Source organism: Mizuhopecten yessoensis, unplaced genomic scaffold (genome assembly GCF_002113885.1).
Source record: "Mizuhopecten yessoensis strain PY_sf001 unplaced genomic scaffold, ASM211388v2 scaffold6595, whole genome shotgun sequence".
Taxonomy (NCBI): Eukaryota; Metazoa; Mollusca; class Bivalvia; order Pectinida; family Pectinidae; genus Mizuhopecten; species Mizuhopecten yessoensis.
Window position 1 is genome coordinate 223,223 of NW_018406628.1, and position 25,655 is coordinate 248,877.

The 25,655-nt window shown below is 34.9% G+C and overlaps 1 protein-coding gene across 1 annotated transcript in view; it reads left to right on the forward strand.

The window, feature by feature from the left end:
- The window catches only part of LOC110452317 (meiosis 1 arrest protein-like), a 65,652-nt gene that overhangs the window by 36,024 nt on the left and 3,973 nt on the right, over positions 1 to 25,655 (forward strand). Inside the window, exons 5-9 of the mRNA XM_021500758.1 lie at positions 2,695 to 2,808; positions 6,495 to 6,636; positions 8,735 to 8,830; positions 20,541 to 20,620; positions 21,625 to 21,765. Of these exons, the coding sequence (XP_021356433.1) occupies positions 2,695 to 2,808; positions 6,495 to 6,636; positions 8,735 to 8,830; positions 20,541 to 20,620; positions 21,625 to 21,765 (573 nt within the window). The remainder of the gene's footprint in view (positions 1 to 2,694; positions 2,809 to 6,494; positions 6,637 to 8,734; positions 8,831 to 20,540; positions 20,621 to 21,624; positions 21,766 to 25,655) is intronic.

A 25,655-nucleotide genomic window follows, 5' to 3' on the forward strand; every position in this document is an offset into this window, starting at 1 on the left:
GTTCTGAATCATAATCTTCTTCCAACAGCATCTTAAACATCGTTATAAATGAGTTTAAACCTATTGATATCGTACCTCCTGCGGTTTGAAATTCTCCCTGTGGCGCCCTCTCAATGCGTCTAAATGAATATGTTCGTTTTTATTCAAATCCAAACGAGAACAGAAATATCTGATAAGAGGTATATATTATGATACTTAAAATTCTTACTTGCGATGTATTGTGTAAATTCAAGAATGTGTTATGTGTGAACTCAATAACTGACAGTGTTGTCTGTCGACAGCAAGCATAGTGGTGTACATGTTTACTTCTCACTGACAGGCCCAGATATTGCGCTATTTCTGTCGTACCTGTTTTCATCACCGGCTTTCTCAAAATATGAAACTGACCACACTGGACGTTGGCTTCAGGTCATGTAATTATCAACTACGTAAACTTTCGTTAGAAAAGATATACTTTTAGAATCGGCTCGATATTCTGGTTGTCATTTGACTAAATAGACCCTTTAATCTTTCTTTACTGCACATGTAAGCAGGAACTAGTATATACAATGTACGTGTGTTCACTGTTGAATGGCCATAACATTATATTCATGTCCTATACCATATATGCGTTTTTACACGCGACTAAGTAACATTCGTAAACCTTACCGCAGAAATGACGGGGCTTATGACTTCACTACCAGCGCGTTTATCTGTGTTTTCACTGCCGGAGTGAAGAGGTCTAATACTATATACACATGTTGCAGTTTAAGTTAAAATGATGAACAGCAGTAAACCTGGTTTGGTTAGCATGTGTGTATCCCTACGTTCAAAGTTAACAAGTGTTTTGATACATCGCGTTGAACCATATAGCTCCTATAGTTGACATGTGAAAAATCCAGATGATGGTAAAAAGAAACAAGATCGTGCCAAAGAAGAAATGTGCGGCTGTCTAGTTATTAACTTATCTACCTAATGGATAAACGAGCTTATACTGTGGCACAGCGTTCTTCTTTTGTCCGATGTCAACTTTTAAGTGGTTTGTGGCAAACTTGGCGGAAGGACTATCAACTTTATCGAAATTCACGAAATTGATCTATTCCGTGGTCACAATATCAAACACTCTAGCCGTCCAAATTTATATTCTCAAAACTAAAAGATTTCAAATAAACGACTAGTTCCTTTAACAATTTCATTGTGACATAAGTATATATATATGCGTTTTACTACTTTTATTTAAAATTATTTAGATTTATATGCTTATTCAGTGATTTTGCCATTGCATTTCTTTATACCATATTATGTCACTAACTGGCCTTGATTATGATAGTTTGATAAAGGGATGTGTTACCTTGAAAGAGCGGGACGTGCCAGGGACGAGGCGGGGAAGTGTTTTACGGACTTATATTTGATAAGTGTGATGGCTAGTATGTGAACTGCAACGTTTTTAATAATCATGGCGGTGCTTTGTGACATACTAGTTTTGTAAATAGTTGATTTAGTGGTGATTTATGCTATGTAACTTGTATATACATTTTAACCTTTATCGAATGTCCATTTACAGCATTGCTAACATTTTCATCTTCTACTGCATAGTTATATTTTACAGAATAATCGTGTTCCACTTACTCATTGCAATATAGCAATATGATATTACCATCTGATGATCATATGTATATTGATATGTTATTCATTCCTGGTTTCCACTGTATACCAATCCATAACCCCCTCCCCATTCCCGTAATTGTTCTGTTGTACACATTACTTCATTCTTGTAGCTAGTGTTCAAAAGTTGATTATGAAGGAGGTAACAAATTTACATAGGGGTCACGACAAATTCGTAGTTTTCGTGGTTGTTATTGAACCATGAAAATAAATACAACGAATTTGAATGATATACGTGTCTACTATGTGTTAATATGGGATATCCAAGAAAGTTTGTACCACGAAACGATCTAGATGGCTTCAAACCACGAAGGAAAGTGCCCACGAATGTCATTGGTATATTGTCATAGTCACAGGAACCAAATGTGTTTAAATCTTTTAAGTGACTCTGAAAAGCCATTAGAGGGATTATATGTATGTGAGTTTTGCATGGGATGGTCGTATACATGTATTTCTATCCTGCGGCACGCGATTCTCTTTCCTTGTAACAAAGTTTGTTTGTATACTGAATAATCAGTCAGTGTTTATGTTTTTATTAAGAATACGGATCAAATATTGCCGGACTTTCAGCATACCGGAATCAGATTTAAGATTTATTCCTAGTTCTGGATTACACACATTTAGTTTCTCGCTTATCATGTGTTTAATAGGAACTTTTCTGAAACATCAGTCCAAATCGGAGTTCTTTTCAAAAAGTGGTTTGAAACGATAAACAATGCTTTGCTTTTTATATTAAACTTGCTTAAGTGAACTATTATCTGTATTTCTGATTTTTGCAACAAGGGAAACGATATCAAATATACCGATTTCCTCAAATAGTTTCTTGTACTTTTACAATACGATACACCGATTTCTTTAAATTGTGAATTGAAATTGTGAAAAAATTACCATTAAAAAATGATTGCAGTTGGCACGTCTTGATCAAAGATCACAATGCTTATAAAATGTCCGGTTTTATGACATTTAATGGAGGCTCCAATAATGTTTATTATAAATTCGTGTTTACTAGAATGTTTAAAATAATTGTTATGTTTATCCACCATGTTACAGCAAGGAGGACTGTGTAACCAATTAGAGGTGATTGTGGTGTCCTGTCGGAAAGCAGATGTTATACAGAGGCAGATAGAGGCCGCAGTGTCGACACTTGCACTGGATTCTCTTAAGGTCAGTCGACAATGACGTTCTGTTACTTTAGATCAACCAGGAAAGATGTTACTGGTCTAATCTACAGGTGTCGTGAAGTACTGTACACGTACATAGCAGTACCACAGGCTCAATTAAATTTGTCCTTTCGCTCTCAGCCCTAAAACATGTTGATATTTAAGGTCCCCTGGTTAAGTACAGTGCATTATTGAAACGTAAACTTAACGATCTGCCGGTTTAATCATAAACATCGGCAACTTCAGATCAATTTAGTCTGTCATATGATAGATCTGAAATCTTAAACACCAGATAGAATGAGCATTCACTGTCATTGATCGGAGATACTTTTGATTATTAATCTTTCAGTAGTGTGTGTCCATGAATGTGGTCACATCATGTTTTAATATTGTAAGTTAAAGATAAGTCATTCTGATAGAGGAAAATCATTTGCTGCAATGTATTAACGCATTATAACAATATACCGTACATAAGGAACAGACCTATCAACACATAGACACTGCGCTTCAATACGAGTTGAGACATTCTATGAGGAAAAGTACAAGTCTTTTAATTTTCATAACTGCATATGTTATTACTCGTACCCTTAGTGCTAACCTGTGCCTGATTAAGAGTTTCAAACCACGCCTTAAAGCATAAGAGGATCAAACGTTGTCACTATTCGCGACCGACCCAACATTATTGAAAAAGATTTCAGGAATTGTATTCATATTAAAACGAAGCACTTCATGTTAAAATGTGCCAGATATGAAATGTTTGTTACTGTACATTAACGAAAAATAAATTTCCAACAAAACAAAACAGATTTGCAATTGAAAAAGGCCTGAGTTGTTACAAATTTCAACTCTTGGCTGCAATAAATCCTTTTCCTTAAATTAGTGCTGCATGTGAACAGCAACACAACCAATTTTAGGTAAAAGGACACAATATCGGGGTCTGTTTGTCCACTCGCAGAGTTAACTGCCTCGTTACGTTAAATCGCCACAAGAGAAATTAGTAAAGAAATGTGATAAACAAAGACTCTATTTATCGTTTTTAGTGATACAGAGGGACACAATCTCAATAACAGTTAAACAAACAATGGTAATCTCAATAATATGGTCGGAGGACGGACTAGTGGTGCCCGAGGTTCTTGCTGTTAATAGATTGACATTACACTTGTCTGTATTATTAAAGCTAAACAATGTGTCAGGATTCAGCAGTGAACGGCAGGTAAATACCAATATATGTCTTATGCTACATTTAATTAACACGGAAAATAATCGATTTGACTACTTCTGTTTCTCTAAACAGAGCAGTTTATAAGCTCGTTGTGTAAAACTGGCTAACTAGTTCGTCTATGCTATGCTAATTTAAACTGAATTATGCGTCCAAGAAGATCCAAGAAGATCGGAACAGCTGCGTGAGGCAGTGTCTCTCGTTTTATTGTCATACAGTTTCTATTACCAAATTTTAAAGGAACGATCACCTATATGTTTTGTTCGCTAACTGTTTGCTATTTTCATAAAAACTTTTCCTAATTATAGCATGTCCAATTTTACATGCTATATACTTAACAATAAACAATTTTAAGTATGGCAATATTTCAATTTGGGAAACATTTATTATATTCCCAGTTTATATGTTATAAAGCAAGCCATGCATTCATCATTTGGTTCCCGATAACATAATTTGTGTTGAAGAAATTCTGTTAATTCCTTCCATTTATACCACACCATATCAATGTAATTATGAAAAACAAGAAAGGTTGTAAAGACTTGTATGTTACACTGAATAATAAAAATAAATGTGCGAATACAGCTGAAATAAAATGGAAATCAAAAGAAAGTTTTAGAAACATAGACTGGAAACGATTGTATAGCATTCCTTTTAAAAGTACAACGGATACAACACTACAGTGGTTCCAGAATCGGTTACAAAATCGCATTCTCTCAATAAATGAATACTTGAAAACTATTGGTGTTTTGAACAATAACCTTTGCAATATGTGTAACACAGATATTGAAACTATAGAACATATTTTCTGGGAATGTCCTCATTCTTTCAGACTTTGGCAAGATTTGAAAAACAAAATATACCACAACTTAGATAAATTAATTTGATTTTACATTAGAAACAGTATTATTTGGAGAGACAGAAAAGGTTGCCTTACCAGTTAACTTAATTATCCTTTATGCAAAATATTATATATACACTGTATCAAGAAAAAAACAAAGACTCGGGTTAGATGGTTTGATTGAGTTTCTAGCATTCCGATATAACATCGAAAAAAAATCAGCCTCAAAAAATGTACGCAACGAAAAATTTAATCAAATATGGTTTGATTGGAAAAATATTTTTAACATTTTTAACAGATTGAAAAAACAAGTTTACACAATCCATACATCTTTCTATCTTTGTTTATATAATTGATACTCTTTCTCTTGAAATGAATATTTAAATTTCATCTTTATTTTGTAATCTGATAAAACTAAAACTGCATATATCCGGCATGTTATGGTGTGAGAGGATACATGTGCTGTTTTATGTTTGTTTTGTTTTATAATTACCTTTTTAGCGGACATAAAAACCTGTATGAAAACCGGTTTTAAAATGCTATTTGAAAATTGATGTCAGTATATATCCATATCAATGTGAATGACCACATGCATGTGTCATAGAAATATTCATACACATGTGTATATATATATATATATGTGTACATCTGACACTGTTTGCACAGTGTATTTATTATTGTTTATTAACTGCTTGAAATTATGCGTGCATAATGATGCATCTGATTCAGTGTATGTAAGTCTGTCTCAATGTATACATGTATGTACATTTTGTATGTACTGTATGTGTGTCTGTGTGTCTGTGTGTCTGTCTGTCTGTCTCCTGTATATATGTATGTGTGTATGAGTATATGTGTGGATGTATTTGTATGTGTATTATGTTTTTTTGTGTATACGAGACGTGCTTTATGTTTGTTTGTAATATTATGTTGTATATGGAATTTGTTAGGGTGTGAAAGAAGTATGTTTGTGTTCTTGTCTTGTACTCTATTTGCAAATATTTTATTTTCCCATTGCCCTTCCTATTTATTTATTGTTTGACTGATGGATGTTGAATGAGAACCCTCCTGCGTGAGGACACCATATTGTTCAGGGGCTGACTCCAGGGCTCCCCAACTCTGGCATCCCCTATCAAAATATTTATATATGTATATATATATATCTGCTTCGAAGCAGTATATGTATATACATATTTATGAAAAAAATGGCTGGGGGAATAAAATATTTAAGAAAAAAAAAATCCTTCCTGTTATATAAGTCAAGTTTGCCTTGATCAGCTTGCAGCAAAACGAAATAAATATAAAAAATATACATACTCTTGATTACACATATATTCCCATAATTGATATCGGTAGCATTGACTCAATGCTCCTTTGTAGTTTTTTTTTATTATGTTTATAGTATTTGTACCTTAAGTAAATGATAATAAAATGATTTTTTTGTAAGAACACGATGAAAGTTGACTCTACCGACTTCGACTTACGAATTGAGAGATTTAAGTGTGTTACGAAATGAAAAATAACAATATATGAAAAACATATGGTGTGTTGCCATACTATTGCAGACACCCACACAGTTGTACGCTTGTTTAATTATTTATATTTGTTTTTAACATTGTTCTCCCTTCATTTTCAGAGAATTCAGATTGTTTCATTAACAAATCTGGGATCTGATTCTATGAATGATGACCAATCAGAAGACAGCACAAGCCAGGGAAGTGCTACCTCAAACAACAGTGGAATGAGCAGCATTGTGGACGTTATTCACCTTGATATAGGTAATTTGTCAATTATTATATCAACTTCAATTATACTCACATACTTGACGTATGTTTTAGAAAAAAAGTTCGAAAGGTACATTAGAGTGGTTTGGTGGCGCAATGGATAAGCGTTTCACCAAGGCGGCCATGATTGAATGCCCCGATCGGACGTGGTAAGGTACGGGGTCACCTGCCGTACAACATGGGGTTTCTCCAGGTACTCTCCAGTGTTTTTTCTCACATTAATACCCCCACGCGCTAACATCCGGGCTAACAAGAATCAATAATATGACTTTAAATAACTCATTTTATAATTGTTGTAAAAAAAAATCAGTTTATATACTTATATTAATGAAAATTACATTCCAGACACTATTAATCATTTAAAATTGAGGATGTGTCTTCTAACCTTTTTGATATAACAATGGAAAATCAAAGGCCATATTGCAATACAGACCCGACAGATCCACAGAAATATCATAATCATGTAAAAGAAAATTTCTATAAGAATATCTGGTTATTGTAAAAAAATGATCTTTTAATTATATTTTGGTTGGTATTTTTGTTTAATACTCAGTTAGCCTAACATTTTCTACGGTTAGACGCAAATACCAATATATTCATACCTTACACGGGGAAACCGAACATTACGTAAAGAATCAACAAATACAGGAAAGTCTTATGTTTCCGATCTATTGTACGATGTAGATAACGATTTGGTCTGTCAACATGACAAATCAATAGGTAGAAAGGTAGACGTGCCAAAAAGATACAGGACAGCATTTTAAACAACGTTCGAAGTATTTCACATCAAAGAATGATTTTGTCTGATTTCGCCTCAGATAATGGAACGATTTCGTCCAGAGCACAGACACGTATTGTATTTGTACTGCTTCAATGTTTCGTCCTCTACCAATAAAAATATAATTGCATGGTACGAGGTTGATGTGACCTTTTCCTAAATAAGTTTTACAGGGTATTAGTCTACACTGATGCTGGATTACTGGATAGTGTACAGGTTTGGGGTTAATCTCGGCTATTTAAACATTGACCAGTGCCATTACCGCACCTCATTGTGGCGCCAGCTATACTGTAAACAACGAGGGCAATATTCGGAGTTTTAGAGATTCTTCAATTAGTTAATACTACTGAATGGCTTTAATTTCCCGCCTTCCGACATCGTTCACACCTAGTGTGTTTTTTTCAAAGATAAGGTCTCATGTTGTGCAACAGGTTGTTCAACAGCATCGATTCCTGCGTTGGTTTCTCATTTCGTTTGATTAATTTCTTAAATTCTAGATAATGATGTATTTAATCTCGATGGAACCGAACGTTTTAAAAACTGTAGTGTAAGACAGTATTTCTGGTCTATAAATTAACGAAGATTTTGGATAAATCATTTGAACTTCACTCCAATTCTTTTCATATACACAGTTTCTTCACAGAAAACGAGTTTGTTCAACCATTCTGCTGGGTATTCCGTTATTTCTGTTCTTTCGTTGTGATTATGCAAACCAAAGCAATACATCAACTTAATGAAGCATCTGCTAATGTTAATAAATTGTTGATACATGGACTTTGATATATTGAATATTTAAAAAAAATTACATCTGTTCATATATTTGCCCTAGCTTTATAGATTTTGCTTTTGAATTATAGACTTTTGGCGCCTTAGTATTCTCTGTGTATGTATATATATACCAACTAAGTACAATGCTTACTTGGTTTAAGTGTATTTTCAAAACAACATAATGTTATAATACAGGCAGAGAGCATAAACGTTTCTAATGTCTAAACGTACATCTGTCTGTTTTGTCACGTGTTCAGTCAGCTTCTTTCATCCTTAATTTCAGTTCAACGCAATTGCATACATTACATGTCCCCTGATCAAAGCGTATTGTCATTGTACTGTAAGAAGATTTCCTTGTCTTTTCTAATGACGGAATAGAGTGAAGGCATTGACTATTTCATTGAAATTGTCTGTTAATTAAAGTTTTCCTACTTTTCTAAACGGCAACAGTTTACTTTGCTACATAACAGTTATCATTAAGATGTACGTATCTTATCCATGATGACAGAAACAAAAATACAATCCAATATTATGCATTCCTTTCAGATCCGTTGTGCCTACAAAACTTCTTCAGCAGTTGGTTAATCGACAGCAGCACAGACAGCGAGCACTTGCACATTGTCCTTCCACCGGCTTTTACAGGTTTGTACATGATTTTCAAAACTATAATGCATCTATAAGCATTTCGATATCATTTCATTGCCCTGTTGTCTTCGGTTGTACCTATTTGTGTATGTCACCAGTTGCTCAGTAAATTACAAACACGGACAAGTTGTGTATTTCCATTATCTTTCTTTACTATACCCGAAAACATACAATACAGGACAATACAATAAATACATTCAGCCGCACAGATGCATACAATAAATACTAAACAACATCCGGGCCGACCGAGTAACCGGACCTCGGAATCCAGACCGCTATATATATATATACATTAATTCACGTACATAAATATTACAACTACACGATAGTTGTTACATTAATACCGCAATACATACGGGGTATGACGTTCCTAGAATGGTTCAATGCTGGCGGCAATGTCTCTATAAGCCTCTATATGTCTCTTATATGAATACATATAATCAGTAGAGCACCGATCCTCTCTTACGAGTCGGATTGTAAGAATGACCACTGGTTAGTAAGTATTTACCCAGTAGCCGGAAAAAAGTGGCGGGAATATAGGGTGCATTATTCGTGCAAGGGGCAGGTCCAAAGTCTACGTCGTAAGTACATAACAACACGGGTACATACATTTCGAACTGATGTCGTCACATACACTGTTTACCAGACGGGACAACACACGTGTATTCAGACAGTTGACAGTCTCTTACGAGTCGGATTGTAAGAATGACCACTGGTTAGTAAGTATTTACCCAGTAGCCGGAAAATAGTGGCGGGAATATAGGGTGCATTATTCGTGCAAGGGGCAGGTCCAAAGTTTACGTCGTACGAACAACACGGGTACCTAAAATGATTTTCACTCTGTCACTATATATCATATATATATACATGGGTTACATATAAATGAGATTTTTTCCCGTAGAAATTCAGTGTGTTAATTGCATGAAAATTTGGTGTGGGTGTTAGAAAGAGAATTAAGAAAAACAAGCATTCTGTGGGTATTGATGAATCAATATATGTCCCCTACCGGCCCCCCAAACTTTAACCTGCAGATTTTGGCCAAGATATTTAATTCGAAAACATGTCAAAAATTAAAAACAAAACTAAAATGCTTTTCACTCTGTCACTATACAACATTAATGCTAAACCCCTAAAGAACCTCTACATAAAATCAGCGTCCTAACACTATTATTATGTGAACAGTGAGCCATTATAAAAGTTTTACCAAAACTTGAACCTGCAGATTTCGGCCAAGATAGTTAAGTCCAAAACATGTAAAAATAAAATCAAAAAAATAAAATTATTTTTCCACTGTCACTAAACAACAATAATGCTATACCCCTAGGAACCTCTGTGCATAAATCAGCATCTTAACACTATTATTAAGTGTACTGTGAGTCATTACAAAACTTAAACCGAAATTTTAACCTGGTGATTTTGGCCAAGATAGTTAAGTGGAAAACATGTCGAACATTGGAAAAGAAATATATTTTCCGGACGCAGAAAATATATATAGTCCCCCCGGTTTCACCGGTAGGCAACTAAAAACCAGTCGACCTGTGAACATGTCACCTTACTTGCTGAGGTGTGACAATGTAACGTTACAGAGCGTAGGGAAACTATATTAGAATGAATGTTTTCGATAGTAGGCATTTTGTGCACGAACATAATTCATAACTGGCTTTAGAGCACTAAAAGCGCAATTAAGAGCAGGCCGAGTATTTGTGTTTCGATAACTGTCAAAAGCCTTGCAACTGTCTTACCAGCGATCAAAGGCATCTATATCGTAACATTGATCAATCAATCATACTTAATCGCACATTTGTGCGAATATGTCTGCACAAAGGGGCAAACGATTGTTCAAACACATGATTGCTATTTCATGTTCTCTAAAAGCATACTTTGGTGTGTTATGCAGTTGTGTACATTATTTTATTTCCACTTGCTGAATAGTGGGACAAATGGATTCATAGAGACTGGTGGATTAACATTTCGGTCATGCTCGTATGCTACCTAACAAACTCGAAACACGGGAGGGCGAGGCCAACCATTCATAGCACGGAACCTTGAAATTGGAAAAGAAACGACGGAAATTAAGATATAATGTATATATTGCGGTTTCTTATTATTATTTAATAGTAAAAAAGGACAAAGCAAATTAAGTAAATATTATGCATTACCATTTTGTTACTGTTAATAAGAAAATGGACTAAAAGTCTGTCAGGGAAGCCGGTGTCTCAAACTTGTGTGAGAATGGTTCGATTAAAGGGAAGCATGCAACATTTTCATTGGGTTTGACACCATGCATCGCTCGATATATTTTTCATATAACTATTTTGTCATACCTTGCTAGCTGGAAGAATCATATTCACTGAAATACCTACAATTAACCCTATTTTCTTTCATTTGGCTTGTGTGATCCTATTGTTTTCGTTGTCCATCATCAGTACAACAAACACACACATTGATAACCTGGATTACGGTTAACTACTTAAATGTATTAAGTTCAGTTTATGATTTGATTATTTTGTACCAAAGTACAGTAAAATGGACATATTTAGAGAGTATTATCACGATATACCGAAGCAAATCCTTTTCCAAATAAATCAGATAAAAACGCCAAAGGACAATGAAAAATTTGGATTATTTTTGTTCTTTTTAATAAACTGGGAAACTTTTTCATGTTATGTATACGCTAGTATCAATCTAAGTGAGGTAAAGGTATATCAACCTTTCTACGTCAAACTTCTGTTTATTACGCATTTAACAATCACGCGGGGAAAATGACGTAATTAGCAATTCCAATCGTGACTATACCGTCGAAAATTGTTTCTATTAACCATTTAAATGATATGTTATATCTCAAACGAATTGGAATATCTATAACAGCTCTAGAAATGATCTTACAGCAATCTCGTGATCATTGGTTTTGATTAATAAAGACCAGTTCCAGACAAGAAAGGTTGAAATAGCGCGCGTACTTTACGAGCAAAAAATTTATCACCACTAGAAAACACGACAGACATATAATATACGAACCAGACGATGAAAGATGACAAAATGAAACATCTTACTCTTAGAACATTTCACAACTGAATAGCATCAGCATTACCTTTTATGTCTCTTGTAGTGTGTTTCTATAGATATTTTTAGTATAGTCATGTGGCTGAATAAGATGTCAATTTGGAGGCATTATTTCCCCGCTTATCGATAAATCACACATTATCAAGAGTGCACGAAGCTTTCTTACAATTTTTATTTGGGGATTCAGCAACCTCAATACACTACAGCAGCTATATATTGGTCTGCATTCTCTTTCCTCCCATTTTGAATATATGTATAAACTGTTTCCTTTACCGTGTACGAAATTTATGCTTTTATGTTACACGATTTCAAAATGGGGTGGATTTACAGATGCCGGGATTCAGTACTTTGCATGTTTTGCCGAAAGATATAGCATCTGGTGTGCCTGTAACTGATTTAACTTTTATGTAGGGCCTACAGTTTAGTCTTTTCTTGTTTTCTTGTAGTGAACTTTGGAATTTGGTGTATTTTGAATGTTGTTTGTTTTATTTTTCGACATTTTTGCATTGGAATGTTTCGACACAATGCGGCCCGATTTCATTCTTATTGCCTGTAAATGTTGACGTGCTTAGTCTTGTAGTGAACTTTGGAATTTGGTGTATTTGGAATGTTGTTTGTTTTATTTTTCGACATTTTTGCATTTGAATGTTTCGACACAATGCGGCCCGATTTCATTCTTATTGCCTGTAAATGTTGACGTGCTTAGCCAATACATGGGCTGCGTCTTTTGCAATATGAATATAAATACCATCTATAACTTGTGTATTTTTATATGTTTAATACTTGTCGTTATTGAACATTGTAATATGTTCTCCTTTTACAAGTTCGGTGTTCTTTTTCAAAAAATGTTCATGTTGTTTATACTGTAGATGTATCTATTTAGATTACACCTTCAACATTTAAAAGCGGTGAAGTAGCGGCAGTTCTAAGAGTACCTCATTAATTGTTGATAGTTCAAAATATAATCCTTCCTCTATAATATGCTCATTGCCCTACTAAATGTTGGATACGATTCTAACAAATTCAAAAGTCGACTTGTACTGTTATATATCCAATCAATGAAAGGCGTATAAAGATACTTAGTCATCTAGCTGTAATGTTTGTAGTCCTAAGTTTGTATTTATCAAGAGTATACATCTTTAAAATATATCCTGGCTCACCAAATAAAATGCGTGAATTTGTTAAGTAATAGGCTCTCAATAGTATTCGTATATCGATATTGTTGACTGTTTGGATTAATCATACTAGTATAACTGCTTCAGGATATGATTGAAATTTATAGGACTAACAATTTGTAGTAAAGATACCAGATCATTGTCGAAGGTACTGCTATAGTATCCACAGGTTCAATATCATATTAACTTTTTTTGCCAATCCATTATAGCGTTGTGAAATTAGGTACATGTACTAAGTACTGGTATCATATAATGTTTGTTATTAATCATAATTTAGAGTCGTTTATACCTTCACGCTTTACGCATCATCATTAACATATATTAAATTCGAATGATTTATATATATTTTTCTCTCACATTATATAAGGAATGTTATTGACTATTTATATAAAAATACATAAATTAATATTAACACGAATAGTATTGCCATTTATACATTTAGTCATATTTCGTCTAACAACATGTATTTTTAAGAAAAATAATTGACAAAAAAAATAAAATTGACAGCTTTCTATTTGTGAAGGTCGATTGTTGCAATGCACTGAAATTAATACGAGCGTATTCCTTCTAATACAAGGTGAAAAGATGCACACACAGATTCTACCGACAGATTTAAGGATAACTAAAGATACATTACCCACAAGGTCGGTTCTTATCAATTTATTGCATTAAGCCTACTGTAATTTACCGCCAATTCCCAGCTAAAACCGCTATATTATTATAACCGGATTAAAATCTGCAAGCATGGCCGATACGATAAAGTAGATAAATGAGGATGGATCTCTCAAGAAGCCCATTGTTATTCAATTAAATAGCTCTTTCGAACCTTTATCTCAGAGATTGTCGAAGATTGATTTCGTCAATGGCAGCCGTTCGAGAATCAAAAATACAAATAGCCAACAGTCAAGTTTAAAAAGACGTCGTATCTATGTATAAGCTAGACGTTATAGCTCCACATTCATGTGTCTGATGTGGTATACTATAAATTTGTTTTGTGTAGTTCTGTGTAATATAGTTATATATTTATAAAACGAATCTTTTTAACACGAGTTCTGTATTATTGCATAAGCCGTCTTGATAACTTGTTATTGGGTAAATTTTACTTATAATAGAGTGATCTCAGAAAGTGAATCTGTTGTTTAAAGAATATAAATTAAATGACAATAAACACAAGAACATAACACCACGGATTTCTTTTTCTTTTCTCTCTCTAAATTGTAGATAAAAAAGTCGTTTCAAAGACTCGTTGTATCTTAAATTAATAGAAAAAGTAGGCCCCGATCTTTCTCTCTCATGGTCACAAAGTTAAGTTTTTGTTTGTATTGTTTTACAGTCCATCGATAATTCCAAAAACATTGAACCAATACTCGCTACTGCAAACATAGTAAAATGTAGTAAAAATGTATAGTTGATAGTGCATAAGAGTCGCTTAAGTGTTTTATAATATAGTTTCATTTAAATTAAGTTTTGAAACAGTACGGTAAAGCCTACTTGTCCAGGTTACAATTAAACACACAATTTGTAATACAGAGATATACATGTATTGCGCAGTAAGTGAGGTAAACTAGAATCTGTTAGCCAGGCCGTTTGTCTAGCTGCAAGTTTGTCCGGAATACTTTAGAGATTTTAGTTTTTTTGTTAACCTGCTTTGAATTTTATCAGTATTCAAGCTAATTGTTAACTATATGATATGTGGAAATTTGATGTATACATTTATACAGTTAGTAATAAGCCCAACCAAGTGATTCAACTACAGCGGATTTCGAATCTTAACCACTGCATTTTTTTTTGTACAGGATTGAATATAAAATGATGATGAAATAACCTGTACATTTGTTAGATTATTTTTTTTTTTTAGATTTTCTAATTTCAGAATGAATGCACGTTTCTTTCAGCTGATCACCAATATTATGCACTGCTTGTACTTCTGACGACTGACTAGTCAGGAACGCGGGGGTAGATGGCTTGTAGCTTACATGTCTAGTTGATAAGGCTACTGTAGCAGCCTGATAGGTGTATAACCGGTCTTACTTAAACCGGTTTACAGAACAAATGAACATGACAATATGTAATTAATTAGTTAGAATGTAATTACTTTTAGACCATCATTATAGGTATCCGAGAGGTTAAGAGTAATGTTTTAATCGGATCAAATACAATCTGGTTACGAAATTTCTGTTATTAGAGTCACGAGATATGCCTACGGCTGACCTTCAACAAACGGTCTTGTCGTATGTCGTGTAGTCGTGCCAAGCTTGATACCCCGAGAGGCTAAACATCAAGGTTATCTTCTGCGGGAAATGTTATAGGTCATAGCTCATTGTTTTCTCATTAATTGACAACACATTTTTTATTAGTGGTTTGAAAAAATATATCGTCAAAGTCAAGCCTAAATATGTTGTTTCACCAAATCTATGTCGCAGATCATCTTTGTTGCCACTGTGGGATCACACAACGTTGCAAGACGTTCGTTGTGGACACCAAATTTGCACGATATTGGCACCATGTGCGCACTATATGCGAACCCTGCGCACACTACTGTATGGGTATCATATGTTAACGGTGTGGGGGAAATATATGTCCAAAGCGTTGGTACCCCACAGGCGCTGTTGTTGGTAATAAAATTCAAGAATGGACTATATTTTGACTGATTTTAAAGTATTCCTATACAACACATGCATAATACATTTTGTCAAAAATAGATTATATTAGATACAAAATTGATACATTGGTTGGTATATATTTCAAATCTTTTGAACGCAAATATGTGGCATTTGATATCGTTTATCGCTTTTCTGGTTGCTTTATAGTGAAAGTTAAAAATTGATTGCTTACTTGAATATTTATTAGGATGTCTCCGGCCTTGATTATTGAGTCTTTGTAGCTACTTTTATATGTTGATGAAGAACATGACTGTATGAATATAGACTTATCATTTGGGACTTGCATAATAGCAACACTTAATATGATATGATGGGAGGGAAGTAATTAATTAATTACGGTAAATAAAATGTCTTATAGTCATTTAAACAGTGCTTTCATAAACTGTGTACTATGTTGTCAAATATATTGGATAATCAACAACTGATGATTAATCACGATCTTCATCTAGATATTTAGTTTCTCACACGACCCATATATGGATGTGCGTTTCGTCTTTTTCATATCAGCGAATGTGGTGATTTATCGTTGTAAGGGACAGCTTGAATTTCTAGTAGAGAATGATCGAAGCCACAGCAGATCTCAGAAAAAGAGAACAGGATAATGCCTCCTTTTCAAAGTATGGCTTTGTTCCCACGCTGCGTACTACAAGTTTACATAATTGAAGATAACTTCGAAAACAAAAACTGAATGTTCGCTTTTCATGTCTCTAGAACAGTGATCAATTTAAATTTCATTGTGTTTGTCATTGAAATCGACAAACATACCTTACATAATATTGGTAGTGTTCTTCAATTGTCAATGAAACTTTAATATCCAGCTGGAAAACACGATCATTTTTCAATCGATTAACGTTTTAAAATAGAAAAGTACATACTTCTTACCGTGATACAGCAAGTGAGATGTAGGTATAAATCACACCAAATTGCTTTCGTGGCTCGAATGTGAAGAAATACTTTGTAATCATTGCTTTCATTTCAATAAATAAAAGTGCAATCTTGACAATGTGAAGAAATGATTTATTAAAGAGATGAAGATATTTGAACTGGTAATCATATACTATGTTGTTAAATGTTATTAACTCGAAGCATAATATTAGGTAGGCCGCACTCATTATATATAAAAGTGCAGAAATGTCAAAACATCTTACAGATATTATCAAATGAATTTATTTAATTGCTCAAGTTTGTTTTATAACCTATTTTTGATATTTTTATTTAGACAATATTTTAAATACCAATCTTTGTCTTTCTTATTGTGTTTTCCCTCATTCTTTCTCGATATTTTCTTTGTATTCTTTCTGTTCTCGGTGGTGTATTGTGGCTCGTTATTCGCCACCTTTCTGCCCCCTACCCTGCCGATAAGAAATAGATATTATGACAAGAATAAGCGTTATGCGTTTATTAAAGATGACTTTTTTTTTTATAAATTCAATTGATAATTCACTTTTTCCCGTGCAGTTTACTTTCTATAGGCGTTTACCAGTTTGCACGTTTTTCTCGTCCAGCCATCCAATTCGACAATGAAAGTTTATTTTTCAACTGTTGGGTCACTCTGTTGAGACCAGTGAACAGTAAAAACAGCATTATAACGTTTTAATTTGTAATTAATGCTATGCCGAGGCTCAATGAAAATGACCGCCTCCGAATTATTGGTATGCGCTACAAGTTGGTATGGGCCAAGCCGTTGTCTCTGCACGTGTTCATGTCCATCGAAACACAATCCGGGATTTGTGGAGACGACATCAACAGTTTGACCACGTCGGCGATCGACCTCGTGCGGGACGTCCACGTGTGACGTCACGTCAACAGGACAACATATTCGGCTTGTCCATTTAAAAAATCGCTTCCAAACGGCATGTTTGACTGCACGGACAATCCCTGGGTTGCTACCAATAAGTCCGAAAAATGTACGGAACCGATTGTGTGAACGATCTATCCGTCCGCGACGTCCTGCGATTCGCCCAGTTCTTCTGCCACGTCAGCGTGTAGCACGTGTGGACTGGTGCAGAAGGCATCTACGATTTACTCGACGGGATTGGGCAGGCATGTTGATTACGGACGAGTCGCGAGTCCACCTTGATAGTAGTGACGGCCGTTCCAGAGTGTATCGTTGCGTTGGAGAACGTTTCCATGACGCGTGTGTGCATCATTATGATTTGGAGCGGCATCACAGCCAACGGGAGAACGTCTCTGGTGGTTGTCAACGGGAATTTGAACGCGCTACCTTGCCGTGACGAGATCCTCCGGACCAACGTCGTTCCATCAACGTCACATTATGCTACAGCAGGACAACGCCAGGCCACACACAGCTCGTGTCGCTATGGACTTTCTGGCCCAGCAGAACGTTGACGTGTTGCCCTGGCCTGCTGTATCCCCCGATCTGTCACCCATTGAACACGTCTGGAATGAAATGAAGCGCAGATTACGGGCATATCTTAAAAAAATCAACCGGTGACGTTGACTGATTTGCCTGCAGCGTTGGTACAGATCTGGAATGCCATCACTAAAGCATTCTTGAACCGTCTGAAAGGCTCCATTCGTCGACGTTGCCAGGCATGCATTCAGGCAAACGGTTGACATACGAGGTATTAACTTTGTGATCTCAGTATTGACCCCTGCTGTGTGTACGTCACTCCTGAGCGTAACATGTTGATTCCATAACGTGGAAAATGGAATGCAACTGTTAATAAATAACAAATAAATTGTCCCTGAAAACCTTGTTGTTCTTCGTCATACACATTTATTTTTATAATACATTTTAGGCATGCACAGTTTCTTTTTTCCGCTAGTATAGTTTAGTCAAATACGATGTCAAAGACCTGTTTTTAAAGGCACGTACAAGTTCTTGTTTTAACGATATACTTTGCTTCAGTTTTTTCTTTGAAAATGACCATAGAATTCAATGTTTACTTTATAATCACTGTATTGTGGTTATTACAAATCTGATAACGATTGATGTACATCAAAGTACACAAACATGTGCTCAGATAGAACTCGGACAGTTATCAATTATCAGATAAAAGTCATTACACGTTTTAAAAGAAGTTATAAAGATTTTTTTTATTATTTTGTCTTGTTTACAGCTATGGTCATTTAAGGACGAGCCTCCATGTGTGAGGGGCCGCGATGGCCAAGTGGTTAAGGCGTCTGACATTCTGCTACCATAAGCCTACCACCACAGGGTCGCGGGTTCAAGGCCTACGTGGGGCAGTCGCCATGAACTGGTCGTTGGTCGGTGTTTTTATCTCCGGGAACTCCGGTTTTCCTTCACCACAAAAACCTGGCACGTCCTTAAATGCCCACAGCTGTTAATAGGACGTAAAACACAAAAATGTATACGTGCTTCGATGTTTGTGTGCTGGAGGCAGGGTATGTTGATGTATTTGCCTCCTTGCGACAGTGCTAATGATGGCATGTGAAAGGTAGCATATACCACGTAATGTTAAATACATGTATGTATTGTACTTTGTACAAATTACTGTGATTGCGTGTGTAAGTATATCTATAAAAACACAGAGAAATGTTAAAGGAAGCATATTTCCTTAAGTTTCATTATTTGTTCCCCAACATTTTGACGACAATTTGCTGACTCGATCAGGAATCCAAGAATCCAACAGACATCGTCATTATATAATTACATCAGTATATATATATTGCATACGTTTTTTCTATGCTTCCATCGTATCGCCTTCAAATCGTAATTATTCCCTATTCCCTAAGCATTGTGATTGTTAGGCGTCACCTCTAGGCTGAAAGCCCGGCCATGAAAAGTAAACAACAGTTGGATTAGGGCACCATCAACCTAGGTTAATACATGTAGGAAATTTATGGTGATTGTCTGGGTTGCTAATGGCTACGTATTCAATTAAATCGTTCATTTTATGTGAGCGAAGAAAGTGGATTGAGAACATCTCTGATCACAACTCCAAAACATCCCAACACGTAATTAATTAGGGGTTGAATTGAAATAAAATTGTTGACTTTTCAACATAGTTCACCATTGATACATCCAACGGCAGAAAAAATATCGTTATTAAGTGGTGTGTTCATTTTCTGATTGACGTATACTTGTACAAATATTTGAAATGTGAGCTCTAATTTACCATTAAGCTAATATCAGTCACGTAGCTAGTCTTTCTTGTGATTTCCCGACCGATGATGAGAATATTAGCGATTGGTTGAAGCAATTTATTAGCTCTGTAAAAAAAACTCAGTTGACATGCAACCTCTAAATAAACATTAAAGTCATTCTATCTGATAATAGAAATTGTTGTTAATCTGAGTATAATCAATGGATTTCCATTTCGGGGTTTCCTCTAGATACTGTTGTTTTATCATTAATCTTATAGGCAAACATATCAGGTATGCGTGTCACAATAGGGAAAGTCCTCACAATAATAATCGACCATGTGATTTATTTTATTGTTAAGATACGGTAATGACAGGATAGAGTTTATGGCAGCCATGTATGTGAAATGTGTGTTACTGGGTAGAATAAGGTGCAATATGTAAGTACATTGTATAAAGCACATGGACACCTAGCTGTGCCATTATTCTGTATCGGTTCAGAATTGTTTTAATACGTGAGGAACGTTGCAGCTCATTCAACGAAATCTAGAATTTGATTTGAAAAAAGAAATGCAACAAGACTAATGCATTTAGTGTTTGTGAGTGATAAACTGCCCCCGCCACCACAACCCTCTCCCATAACGTGTGTTGACTTTATATTATGATAATTATGGTATAATTAACATTTGTTTAAGAATTTGGGTATTTTAAAAATAAAAATAAAAATCTCGATTTCAGGGAACACTGACCTTGTCATCAAATGTGATCTGCATGAGAAAATGCTTAATCCAGCACAGCTACCATTTCATGGACAATTTGTAAGTAAACTACCAATGCAAATATTAAATTTATATCAAGATGCTCTACTACAAATAAGATGATTGGCTATAATATACGAAAAGTAATCAAAACTGAATATGAATATGTATGCCACTTGCAAGATGGAGAAAGTTGACATATTTCTCTGGCCCCAAATCAGATCAATCATCCTTCTATTCCTTAAGATTTACTTGGTTGCTGTTGATTATTTCCATTAAACACAGGAATTCGTCAGGAAAACTTAGCATAACCACCTGTGTGATCCTGTATGTCCTATCCTTTTATCATATACATGTACCTATGCAAGTTTCCATCTTCAAACCAGGGTCTTTACTCTGTGATTGTTTAAGTATTTCTTCTATACTAATTATTGAATCATGTAACTTAATTGATACTTTTTAATGAGTATATACGTATACATGTATCCTATCTATTTCAGTAATCATACGCATCGTCGTTTTGAACATTTCCCCGATATATAATTGTTTCAAATACAACAAGCAACATAAAATACGAAAAGTTTAAGCGAGAAGAGTTGATCCTCTATGTACAATTAAAGGTATTAGGTCCAACAAGTGGTTTGCTTGCTGTTTAGTTAAGCAATGTCCTCTGATATTGATGAGGCTTAATTTATTTTACTAACCCTTTGTCAAAATATGGATATCGTTGCAGGTCGTTAGCGGCAACTGTTAATATTGGAGATGGGGATATAAAGCCTTCTTAATAGAAAAAGATTGTTGTACCTTATTGCGCATCTTCAAGCCTGACTGCTACGTTGGACATAGTGACTTGAGCTCTACAGACTAGATTTGACCTTCTGTTTCAGTTTAACAGCATACCAGGCGATACTTGAAACTTAATTACATAATTTTGCGTGATTCCTTTTTTGTTGTTTAGGACACACATGCATGTACACTTTGTACGCCAGACCCTGCATGATATTATTTAATGGTTATCAGTTGAAGACGCTTAAGTATAGCAACACATCTTTCTATTATTTCAGACCTTACATCCTGACTCTGTTATGATGAAAACTTTCCCAACAACCAGTAAAGCCCTTGGCTTATCATTGCCTATATTCAGGATACAAGTAAATGGATTAATGAATGCAAGTGCTATATGCGACTCTGTCGTCTTTGGGATGGTAGGTATAACTAAACGCAAATACTGTAGATAGCATGGTCGACCAAGCTGATTATAGAGTCAATGTTAATTCGTTGTACTTTATTCCATAATTTCTTTACAAATTGAATCACTATCATATCAAAATGAACATTCAATTGACAACATGCCGATATTAGTGATTCGTTTAACATTCCAATGCCAACTAATTGATTACATTGATAGTCTGGCAATGGACTTTAAGCTTTGTTTTTCACCTTAAAATCAGTCGCTATGATCATTTATCTAATCAGGTGTACCTGTTTCGAGCTGCATTGAGCGAGTGTTAAACCAGTGCAAATTCATAGTATAACACGGAAGCAGAATTCTAAGATAGGGTGAATAGACGAGCGCTGGATGTCACAGTATATTGTAATTGTAAAATACGTATCTTTTATTAACTGTGATTACTTTCAGAATCACTACTATCAATAAGGGTCCACCAAGGTTCGAGAGCTTTGCGATATCTAACATACAGCGTTGTTAAAGGGACGCGCTGTCTATTGATATACCAACGACCGTGAGATCGCGACACGATGCTAATAATATTAAAGTAGTCGTATCTAGTGACTCGTGTTATGTCGATAGGAAACATTATAGCGTAATTACGACGATACTGCTATCTCATCGTTCGACACCAAGATAGGTTATAGACACCATGGAAAGCCGCCAGATAGTTGGATTATTGTATACACCCGTCCTTATTCTGTGCAATAACGACAGCGCTGAGACAATTTGATCGATATTTAATTCATTTTAATCCGTTCACTGTCAATCTGGCATATCCTATTAGTTGGCTTTGTCATGTTTCCTAACCCTGTATTAGGTTCTGCTTGTTTTCCCTGTCTTCCTCCAATTAAGCGGCAAACATTTGGCTTTCATCACTCTATACGGACACGCTGAAGCGTCTATACCGTCTACGTGACATTGATTCGCTCACAGTAGCGTATCTGTATATACATTTACCAGTGTTCTGAGTGAGAACCTGTTGAGTGATGGCGGATTGGAGTTTTGTATTCGTATGATTGATTAAACCGTATGCAAAAACAAAAACGACAAGCAGTTCGTCTTTTAAAATTTCCACTTGGATATTACGTTATACATTCAAAGTCACATTTTAAAATCATTTTGAAAAGCCTATTAAACTTCCTACTTTTATCCCTTTTTATTACACGCTTGGGGTTCGGAATCCCTGAACAAGAATCATTTGGTTTTATTGTTTCAATTGTTTTGAAGTGCCAGTAATTCAAAATTGTATTAGCCTTGATCTTGGTATGATATATGATGGTCCTTTCTATACCTTTGATCGGTTCAATACGCCTTACTGATTCGTCGTGAAATATATTCGTTAGGAGTTAACTGTGCTGAATATTAGCAAATAAGCACAAATGAAAATCTATGCGATTATTAATCATACAAGTGTAATACGATATATGAATAAAGAACTCCCTCGATAGATATAAATAGTTCCATTCCCAATATATACTTGAAGCATTATTGGTATTTATAGCATTTTATGAATATAAACACTGTACTTTTATCATTATTTCTAGTCGTCGATCACTCTCAAATAATGTATTATGGCTTTATATGGCTCTATGGTTTTAATATGTCAATACACAAAAAAAAACCGGCGTGAATACCAAAAAGTACAAGAAATTTAAGTCAAAATTCATGAATGAGGCTTATTAGTATACAAATGTGTATTAGGTACTCCCTCGGCATATAGTGACATTGTAGGTGTGTTTATGAACCATATATTGGTATGTATAGTTTTTATGACATTTATATTATATAATCTGGTCGTCGATCACTTTGAAATGCTGTGCTTAGTCGTGTATGGTACATTAGTTTGCATTTTTTTTTTTAGTAAAAGCAGTAATTGAACTCAGAGTGGATACTGTAAATACAAAACAGGGGTTGAGAAGATATCAAAACAAATTGAAGGAAATTACTTTTCATTTAAGAAACCTTCCGTTTTCGTACAAAAGTTTGGGTTTAGTTTGGGCATTATTTGCAAATCATTAAATCAATATTGCGGTGGAAGTAAATAACGTTTAAGTAAAGTGGCTTGTGACTTATAAGGTAATTTTAATTCCTGTTGAAATTGTGATACTCATGTTTATAGTGTTTGACACCCTTCTTATTCCATTCCTGCTACGCTAAATTGATACAATATGGGATTGTGACATGCTTCATATGGTACAATGTACTCCTGTTTGGTATTCAATGTCTGACAGTCCACAAGATGTCGTATTTTAATTGATTTGAACAACTGACGTAATAGGAATTTGGAAAGGATATATAATACACTTCGTGGTTTTTAAGTCTACACTTTCGCCGCAGAGCAATCCATCCGTAATGCAATCAATGTATCGCAAAGAGTGCACCTTCTCAAAAACGGTCAAAGGTGATATGATGCTCAAATGTAAACAATCTTTTTAAGTGTCACGCGGAAATATTCAGGTGTCACCACAATGTCAGTAGCAGTACAGTCATATTAAGGGGAAATACATGTATATGCATAACAATACTGCGAGACTAACGACATGGTAAATGCAAGAGAAATTTCGATTATAGCGAATTCTACTGTTAAAACAATGTGTGGTTATTGTCAACGTGAAAAATAATTAAATTGCGAGCACTTGGATTAATGCAACGCATACATTTATAACATTTTGATGTTAACTGCGAAGATCTTCATAGCTTCTTTTACTTCTCAAAACGCGTTTATGACCAGTGTTCACCTTGCATATCTGATACAGGAATAAGAGTTTCACGTTTCAAAAATAGATCCCAAACGTTAGTTTTGCGTCCTTCAATGTTTTTTTCGGTATATACAAAACTTTCTTTGGTTAATGAAAAGAGGAAACGATTTAATTCTGTGGGATCAATGGAAACGATGTATCGATCTTATTTGAAATAAGAACATGTTTTTATTACCTTACCAATGATTCATGCACAGAGTTGTTGATATCCATTACGTCATGTCAAATGTTCTTCGGTTAGTGTCTCGTCTCGTCACGCTAACCACTGGATACTTATTCTAGATCACATGACACATGTTTAAGTTGCCAAAAATCGTCCACACATATATACTCATTGCGTGACATGACAATTTTTTCTTGAGATATATCAATGCCCTTAATGTATAACACATATAAAATATGACATTAGGTGTACTCTTCCTCTACATTTGACAGAAGACATAATTACGGGTATTACAAAGGGTACAGATGCTACTTCCAATCTAACACACGATTTCGTCAGTTCGTTCTTGTTGACTTGGGTTCTGATTTTTTCTTCGTAAGTTAGAATATATGGTACGGAGACAGAGACAAATTTAGCATTTAACATTCGTAGAGATAAACGCAGAGGGAACTGACAAGTTTTACCGTAGGCCTGAATACAAAGCACAGTTGCTTACACTAGTTACATGTAATGGGAATGCACACGTTTGTTATTGCTGTAACATACATCTCTGTGTCAGAGTCCTTAGCGAAACGGTGTAACACAATTGAAATTGTGAGTATTTATGATATAGACATTTCATATATGAATTTCTGTCAGAGCAGGTAGTTCTAGTTCCGCAGCAGTCACCATACGTGTTTATCAGAAATAGGCAACGACAATTTCATTATTTAGTATTTATAGCAGAACTTTGTTTTTTCAAAATTGTTTTATGATTTCTATCTATGGAAACTAAAAACTATTGATAGAAATGTCAAAAGAATGACATCAGTTTTTAAAAGGAGCGATTTGAGACATACTTCTGGCTTTCAAAGACCCGGCCCATATTCAGGAAACCGCTATCATGCTCATGTCACACGGTAAAAACTTATAATTATTCCATATCATTAACTGCAGTAGCCA